Source organism: Condylura cristata, unplaced genomic scaffold (genome assembly GCF_000260355.1).
Source record: "Condylura cristata isolate star-nosed mole 26May11 unplaced genomic scaffold, ConCri1.0 scaffold00027, whole genome shotgun sequence".
Classification (NCBI taxonomy): domain Eukaryota; kingdom Metazoa; phylum Chordata; class Mammalia; order Eulipotyphla; family Talpidae; genus Condylura; species Condylura cristata.
The window spans coordinates 19,152,748-19,162,629 of record NW_004567128.1 but is presented as its reverse complement, the minus strand read 5'-3'; the positions used below and the strand labels follow the sequence as shown (position 1 = coordinate 19,162,629).

The following is a 9,882-nucleotide window of genomic DNA, read 5'->3' as shown; positions in this document are numbered from 1 at the left end:
TATATATATATATATATAGAGAGAGAGAGAGAGAGAGAGAGAGAGAGAGAGAGAGAGATCTATACATAAATTTACATCATTGTTCATCTTTGTATGACATTTGCCTTCTTTCTCAGGTGTCGTCTTCATAGAATTCCCACCACCAAACCATCACCACAGCCCCTTGTGTTCTTCCCTCTCCTGTTTTGATCCCTCTCCCCGCCCCACAAAATGTCTGAATTATAGTTGTCTGTTAATTTTGTCTTATATATTGAAATTGCTATTAATTTTTCCCTGGTTCCTTATTTGGTTTGTCTATTTTCCTATTATAAGTAAAATCATTCCATATTTTTTTTTCCCTTCTGACCTACTTCACCGAGCATAATCCCTTCTAGCTGTATTTTAATATTAAGTAGGGCACATACTGTTACATCAGCCTCATGAGTAGAAAGTATCTCATTTTAAAGATAAAAATCCAAAGATCTGCTGTCTCATATATTTTTCCATTCTTTAAATAAGAACACAATCTCTATTTCCTGATACTTTCTGTATCAGTTGTGATGGATATTAATTTTTAATGGAATAAAAAATGGTAAAATAAAAAATACCAAATGAAAAACTAATGCAACAAATGATACAGAGGATAGCAGGAAACTGATATCTATAATCAAGAAATAATAAAGTTATAAATGAAAAGTCTATAAGCGCACAAACAATACTACATCTAGTCACAATTGCTGACGAGTGATTTTTAATTACTCGATGATTCCCCAAAAATGAAAATAATGTATTAAAATTTACTCAAAATAGGTAAAAAAAAATCAGGAGAACATCAGAGCAGGAAATTGAAAAATTATAACAGAGTAACTTCTCTAATGAAATTCATAGACTTAGATGATTTTATGCTCAAGCCTGTAAGTTTTCAGGTATCTGAAAACTGCAGTTACTGTTCCTCAGCTAAACTGAAACATTACCTAATGAAGCTAGTGCTAACCTATTCCAAAAACTGAAAGAAATAACCTGTAGGAAAAGTGTAGACTGAGCTTAACCTAGCTTGCTCTTGAAAACAGATACAAAAATCAGAGCAGAGCTGATTAGCTACAGAGATCGAAACTCACCTCTATGGTGCCACCAAGGTGGTAGAGAAGCTCTGAGACCCACTACACTAGCAATATCATAATACGGGAAGTGTCCAATTCCAGTTTACATTAGCAGATTAAGTGACTCCATAGAATCAATGCAGCTTAACTGGCATGCTGAGTAACACAAGCGAGAGCATTGTCAGAGAGGAGACTGTCAAAGTCTCTGTGTCTCTGTGTCTTCCTCACTATGCTGCATATCTATGGCGATGTTTTATTTACATAGAATTGTGGGTTTCCAGATATTTCAAATTTAAAAGGGTGTTTCCTACCCATAGCTTTCCTTTTCTTATTTCACAGAAGAGGAAACTGATGTTCACATTTTCAGTTCTTGCCTAAAATGATCAGATACTTAAAAGCAATCTTCTTTCATGTACCTTTCATGAAACATTTTATCTTTGTATCATTTTGCTCTCCTTGATAGACCCCTCACAAATATTGCTTGCACTTAAAACAGTGACAACAAATAGATTTTGTTATACAACACAAAGCAGGGGATAAAGAGAAACACATAGCTGTCACCTTCTTACAGTCTCTGGAACAGTGAGAGAATGAGGTCCATCAGGCCAGCCGAAGAGACTGAACCAGGTCTGAACTGCACTTACAACCTTCTCAAAGAAGTTATAGGTCTTTGATCCTTCTTCAAGTGAAATGAATTGCTTGTTTTTCTCCTCCTTTTTCATAGCTCTGCCGTCTCTCTTCGCCTTTCCACTTCTGCCTGATTTCAACCTTTCATATAATATTTCCATTCCTGAAATTCACATTTGTTTGTAAAAATAGTTACTTGATCACAGAGTAAAATATTGTTACCTACTGCAATTTGTATGTAGATAAGACTATTTTTTTTCCTACAAATTATCCTCTGCTCTCGAAGAAATTCTGAGTCAATTTACTGTAGAGTTAAATAAATGTATTTATTTTCAAGTACCCAACAGAAACAATTCTAAAACAGAGGAATTTCAGAGCCCTCCCTGGTGGCGCAGCAGGTTAAAGCACAGCACTATGAAGCTAGCTGCAACCACCTCAACACAGGTTCGATTCTCGGGCCAGGGAGATGATTCACATGGCACAGCAGACCTCTCCTGTCTCGCCCACTGCTCCCCTCAGCAGTGTACTTTATCTATCTGCCTGTTTTGCTTCCCACTCTGTCTCTGGTAACTCCTCTCACCACCCCTGCACTTCTGGCCTGTACCCAAGTTCTGTATGCATAAATAAATATTTAAAAAAAAACATAAGAATTTCAGTAAAGAAAACTACTAAATTTTCTTACTGCCATAATGGTATGTGAAAATAGTCCCCAATATGGACGCTTTTATTTTCAATAACATGTCTAAAATATTTTGACAATTATCTGGCTTTACTTATTAAATATAATTATACTTCAGCTGAAAATTTATCAAAAAAAATATTGGCATCAGATTCACAGTGACTTTCCATCAAAGTGAAGCACCTCAGTGACATACTTTGGAGTCACAGAAAATTTCAAGAATATAAAATTTAGTAATTTTTTTTCTATATTACCCATATACAGGGTAAGGATCATGTATTAATTTAAGATTATAACACAGACAGAATCAGATTAAGAGTCTTAGATGATCTCTACAAATTTAATTACTGGAATATTTGAATAGCTAATAGTAAATATCAAATTTACATATTTATCTTTGCCCAGTTCTAAGTTAGAACAAAATGAATCCAGCTACATAATAGAGTTAAATTCCCAGTTCAGTAATTCCCAAAGTATGTAGAAAGGGAGCCTAAATGTCACAGAAAATTCACAGGGGTTCTGCAAGATATTTAATATTTTAGTTAAATATCTGCAGCATCTGTTAGATATCATATAAACTACTACTCTTAGATTTTTAAAGCAAACCACTTAATAAAACATTAAAATGTTTTCAATGTTCCTATAACAACATTTTTGGAATTATATGCTTCATTAAAAATTGAACATTTTAATTATTAAAGTAAGTCTTCTGACATTATATCCTGAAATGAAAATGAAATCAGTGCTTGGTTATAAGCTGATATCACTTTGCACAGCTTTCAATCTCTATTACAGTTAAAGTTACTAACTATACACTAGAGTTTGTCACAGTTATAATGTGAATCCAAGAACAAGAAAATGTTGAGCAAAAAAAGCAAGTAGATGGAACTTCATCCAGTTATCTATCTATCTATCTATCTATCTATCTATCTATCTATCTATCTATCTATCTATCTATCTATCTATCTATCACTCATCCATCTAAGCTGGCTGCCTACCTACCTGCCCATCTACATGTGTGTATACATGTATGTATAAGCATATATATACATACACACATATATTCATAACGAATAACGTATTCATAACAAGGTCTGTGCAAACGGAAAGATCTAATTTGAAAACTGGACCCTCCATAAAATAAAAACCAAAGATCCTGAGCTCAAGAGATTGCTGTAAGGATCATATTATAAGCAATAATACATGCAAATAAGTTGGTATATGTTTCTTTTAGTCTTTCAATACAAATCCACCCAGAATTTGCCAGAGATCCAGGAGGTGTGCATTTCTCCAGGAATGCTACACCACCATAGACTTCACAGAAATAATTCTTGGGGGATTCGATGAAAAATGAACCACTGTGAATGTATTAGGCAGTATCTTTTTAACTTACTATCAAATGATAAAAGGTTTAATGGGGTGCAAATTCACATCTGTACCTTTCAATTAAGTCAGCTTTTTTTTTTTTTTACTTAGTACATGAGTTATAAGAAATCATATTGCCATACTTTTAGATAGACCTAATATATTTTAAGATTTCACCTTTATTGAACATATCATATTCTAGAGCATATTAGCTAAGTGTGTTGGCTTTGACACCTCACAAATATTTCCCTGGAACAACGAGCTCAACTTTTCTATGATCCAGTTTCTCAATCCCTAAAGTGAGATTACATAAGACTATTAAATTCAGATTTACTGGGAATCCTAAATGAAATATCAAATATAAGGCACTTAGCAGAGCACTATATGCCTGAGAAGTACTAAATACTATAGATTATTGTTATACATATTTCTAAAGATATAATGGAATATTTGAGTCATGTATTTCTATAGTAATATTTATGCATTAATTGAACCCATAGATTTTATGCTCAATTATCAAGCAAACACAAAGAACACATTTTCCTTTCATTTTGAAAAGTAATCCCTCATTTTCTGGAAGGACATTAAGAAAAATATAGGAGTGGTAAAGAAATAATAATAATAACAGCAATAATAAAAATGATGATGAGGCAATAATGATGATGAGGTATTTATAATCTAAAGAAGCATTTTGAAATAAACAGATATTATTAGTGTCCTGCTAATAAACAGATATTATTAGTGTCCTGGTATTTGGAAATTCAGGGTGCTGCTTTATTGCCAGGCTTTCACTATATTGTATTTTCCCCAAATGATCCTGTTGAAGATTTATCATTTCTCAAGCTCTGCACAAAAATCATCTCTTCTATAAAGTCATCCAGGCACCAAACATTAGCATTAACATATCTCTATACCATCCCCAAATTCCCTACACTTCAAATGACTCCTATCCAGAGCATTTAATTCAATTTTTGTACTGATTTATTTATATACCTTTAAGAACTTCTTATGAACACTTAAGAACTTTTGCAATTAAGAGACACTGTCATATATTCTGCTCTGAATGCTAAACACAACTCCTGGAAATGACAGAAGTTCAATAAACATCTGTTCATTTCAGTCACTCTATTTCATAAATCTGGCCTTGGATAACAAGAACATAGACAATGAGAATTAAAGAGACAATATTCATATATAACTTACCGTTTTTCAAAACAACTTTTTGCTTATCAAGATATATTGCCATATATGGGTAAATAGTAAGAATACAGTTTTCTGCTGTTGCAGTCACTGGAAGTGAAAACCTGAAAGAAAAAAAAAAAAGCCTGTTCAAAAAATACACTCTTTAGATACGTAAACACAATAAAATTTTTATGTCTTCTGGATGCTTTTAATGATCAAGGTATGCATTATTCAACATTTTTCTTTCTACCAACTTTGCTTTACTTAAATACCTACTGTACCTATTTTAATAGTTTAAGGACATTTTTAAGACTTTTAATAGACTCTAAATTTCATTGTCAAGTGTGCTCCAGAACACCGATTGTCATTATGCAAGTTCAGAAACAGATTTGAAACTTTAATTTACTCACGTTGTTCTATAGAATCCCTGACAAATGGTTTCTAGCCTCAGATGACATTAGGGAGACACTACCAGGTTGACGCTTGTGATAACCCATTTCAGAGAGAGAGAGAGCTGTCATTTCAGAAATTCTGTCCAGCAGTGCAGAACAAAATCCACAATCTGATCTCTATCAAATTCCTTCAAATATTTAAATGCAGTCTTCAGATCCCCAGCATTTAGAACATCCAAGGATTCTTTCAACTGCAGTCTCCAAATATTTCCTATACAATCCAACTTCTTTAGATGACCTTTTGTTTTATGTCTGCCCTTTTTATGTGTCCAAGAACTGAAAGTAATACTGCAAAAGCTATTCTACCACAAGAGAATACTATTATCTCTCACAACCTAAATACTCAATTTCATGAATACATTGCAAAATTACCTTATTTTACACACAAGAAGCACATTTAGATTATATTATCCCCAGCTAAATTAGCAGCCACTCCCCATATTTTCTAAACGCAAGATCCTAGAATTCACTATTCTACCAGTTTCTGAGAATTTGCCTATTCTCAACATTGAATAACTAATAACTGTTGTCTGTGGATTAAATGTTGAGTCTACATGAAAGTCCCTTCCTCATCAACCTTTCATCCAATATATATAAAACACAAACAACATGTTTTATTGACATGGCAATTGAGACCTCATACAAATGACTGCCCTGCTGGCTTTGGTTCTGCATTATAATGTACAGATCATTTTAGTTTTGGACCAGTCATTTATCATATTAGCTCTTCTATCTGGCTTGATGACAGCTTGGTAAAGGAGCTGATTTTCATGTCAGTTCTACATACATTTTCCCACAAGGAATGGATTGTTTTTCTCTTTGCCAATTACTATGTAGTGAAACATTATGCAACATAATTCAACATTTTCTTGTTTAACCAACTCTAATCATTCTATTCTATTATGCTTAACACATTTATCAGATTGCCCTGTCCAAGATTAAACTGTATTACTACAGTAAATTTTCCCCCAATGATGTCCTCCTTAATATGAGATTTAATATTCCCTGATAGCATGAATCATTAGCTCTATCAAAGAATATTAAATTTTAAAATTTAATTTTAGTGTTACATCACTACTTTCACATATCTTGTATTGGCTATACAGAGTGATGAATCAAAATTGTATTAACTGATTAATTATGTTTAAGTGATGCTTTTTCGATTTAAGAGTATAGTTAATTCACAGACACTATCATCGTGCCTTTCTTAGAATAAAAAAAGGTTACTTTTAACAGTGATTAAAGGAGGAGGAAAAAAGATGACTTCCGCATATGCAGTGCTCCATCCTTATGGCCTTATCTCCTCGGATACACTTTCTCAGCACTGGGTTCCTATCCTCTGTGCAGTCATGATGTAACCATAACTTCCTTCAGGGAACTACTGTCTGTTCACAGGAGCTGCTGAGAGACACTATGTCTGGGAGTTTGGTCCCCAGGACAATCCTGTAGCAACTGCCTGTGTGGTCAGAGATTGGGTTAGGAGTCTAAAAATCCAGTTTCACTGTTTCCAATAGAATAACACCTGATGTAACTTTATTTCCAGAGAACTCCATGAGATCAAGTTGAGACCTGGATGTTGACTTAAACTTTATAATTATTTGGGATGACAATTCTCTCTTCTGCCTACCCCACTGCCTTGATGAATCACATGTCCATGAATCCTCATCTACAAGGCAATTTTTGTAATCATTACCACCAGCTAATTTTAGAATATTTTTATCACCTAGAAATGAAGCCCCTCCTAAATTAGCAGACACTCCCCATTTTCTCTAAACCCAAGACTTTAGAATTCACTATTCTACCTTCTGTTTCTGAGAGTTTGCCTATTCTCAACATTTAATAACTAATAACTGTTGTCTGCGGATAAAATGTTGAGTCCACATGAAAGTCCCTTTCTCATCAACCTTTCATTCAATACATATAAAACATACACAATATGTTTCATATGCTTAAATGCCTTCTGGAAGGTTTCCTCCAAACAGCTAGGTGTGCAACTTTCCAGGCTGACACTGAGCTAGGATCCCAAACTGCAAAGCACAGTGGAAGACAATGTTTGTGAGGGAGTGGTCTTTATTCTTTCAATGTGTAGTAGAATTCACTAATGAAACCCACTGGGACTGGATTTTCCTTGTGGGAAGACATTAAAAAATAATTATGCAGTATTTTTACTTGCTATAAGAATGCTCAGGTTTGCTATTCCTCCTTCAATTTTGGTAGTTTGCATCTTTCTAGGAAATTGCTAGTTTCACCTAAATTATCTAATCTGTTGGTATACAACTTATTATTCCCCCTTTTTTATTGTATTTGCATTTAATTTGCCCCTCTTTTTCTAGTTTCTTAAAGTCAAAGGTTAGGCTACTGATGTGAAACCTTTCATCGTGGTTAATATAGACACTTCACATTCTCGTCTATAAAACTGATTTGGCTTCCATAGGTAAATTTTTATATGGTATGTCTTCATTTTCCTTTATCTCAAAGTACTTTCTGATTTACCTACAATTTCCTCTTTGGCCCACTGGTTATTTGGAAGTATACAGTTTAATGTTATCATGTCTGTGAAGTTTTCTAATTTCCTTCTGCTGTTGGTTTTTAATCTGTGTCAGAGACCATATTTTCTATCATTTCAATCATTTTTAAGAGATACGAAGACTTGTTTTGTAATCCAACATAAAACTATCCTAGAGTATTCCCATTTGTGCTTGAAATGCAATTTCTGCAATTAAGTGACACATTGTCACATTGTCTAGTTGTATATATTAAGACTGCTGACTGAGTTTTTCAAGTCTTCCATATCCTTCGAGATTTCTATCTAGATTTCCACTTCCTTATCAGCAGTGAAGTATTGAAATTATCATTTTTTAAAATTATCTACTAACCATATGTTTGAAATATCCATTCATAAGCATTAGTATAACCACTGTGCTTTTCATATAGTTGCTAATTGCATGGAAAGTTCTTTTCCATCCTTTAACACAATCATAACTTTAATTCTAAATGAATACTGCAAACAGCATATACTTGTTTGTGCTTTTTAAATCAACACTGATATATCTTTATCTTGTGATTGGATTTAGTGTATTCACATGTAGTTTTATTCCTGAAATTTTGAGTTATATCTGACATTTTTTGGGGGGTATGGTTTATATATATATATATATGTATGTATATATTTGTTATTCATTTTCTCTTTATTGGATTTTTCTGTATTAAATGGATTCTTACTTTATACCATATTACTTCCTCAGTGTTTTTAAGTGTATTTTTTAGGTGTTTTCTCAGAATTAAAATAAGTATCCAAGTTTCGCATCTACTCCAGATGTATATACTAACTTAATATCATTGTTATGAAATTTTCCTAAATTCCTTTTCTTTACTGTCACATAGAATTGTATCTATATGCTGCAAACCCAACAACCTAGTGTTATAACTGTTATTTTCAATAACCTTATTTCTTTTAACGATGTTAAGGGACAAAAAAATCTATTCATAAGTTTTTTTTATTATTATTATATTACATTACCATTTCTGGTTCTCATCTTTTCTTCCTCTGGCTTCAATTTACTGCACAGTGTCATTTTCTTACTCCAAATCCTACTGCCCTGATTTGTGATGTCATATATAAAATATCTCTGTATGCTAGTAACCCAACCACATAACTTTTTATGACTGTAGAGTAATAAAATTCCAGTTTCTGATTAATTTCTTTGAAAGAATGAAAACTGTCTCAAGTTTCATGATCACAAAGTAAGTTTCACTCATTTTTATATCAATTTTCTCATGACGCTGTTTTGGATGATATGTATTTATTTCTATTACTACAAAAAGGATGCTGCTAGATAACACAATGTTAGTAACAAGATATTTCAATAGTGTCACTGGCATCATTTAGAGTCTTACTAAATCACTGACCATCATTAAAAAAATATATCTACAATTTGGTGAACTAAATGAAATTGCCAGTATTTACAATTTTTAATCTGCTGGAAACTTGTAAGGTATAGTCTATAGATATCTGTATTCCTCAATCTAATTTACACACAAAGTAGATATGCATGTGTACACACACACACACACACACACACACACACACACACAACCTTACACATTTCTCTATCCACTATTTTCTTAGTGCTACTTCATTATTCTCCACACTACTTTATTCTAGCAATGAAGCTGCTAGGAGCATTAAAACCAACACAAACGTATCTAAATTAGAAAAAGAAAAGTAAGTCAAGTAATAATATTTATGTCCAAGGCAGAGAATAAACAATAAGATAAAAATTATTATATCATTACAAGCCATCATTTAGATACTGAATGGCATGGGCACCACATATAATTTTTAAATGAGATGTGGAAAGTCATACCAATTATCTCTCTTAAGTGGTCTTAAACTAGTGAGTAATATTCTAATTACACATTATAATTCTGTTCCCATCGATAGTAAATATCGAGATTCGTATACATGTCATCCCAACCCTTCACTTTAGGAATGAAC

The 9,882-nt window shown here is 33.0% G+C and overlaps 1 protein-coding gene across 1 annotated transcript in view; it reads right to left on the bottom strand.

The window, feature by feature from the left end:
- Nucleotides 1-9,882, bottom strand: part of CFAP47 (cilia and flagella associated protein 47) — a 283,608-nt gene that overhangs the window by 192,305 nt on the left and 81,421 nt on the right. Inside the window, exons 27-28 of the mRNA XM_012730250.1 lie at nt 4,954-5,054; nt 1,641-1,869 (exon numbers count right to left, since the gene is read on the bottom strand). Of these exons, the coding sequence (XP_012585704.1) occupies nt 1,641-1,869; nt 4,954-5,054 (330 nt within the window). The remainder of the gene's footprint in view (nt 1-1,640; nt 1,870-4,953; nt 5,055-9,882) is intronic.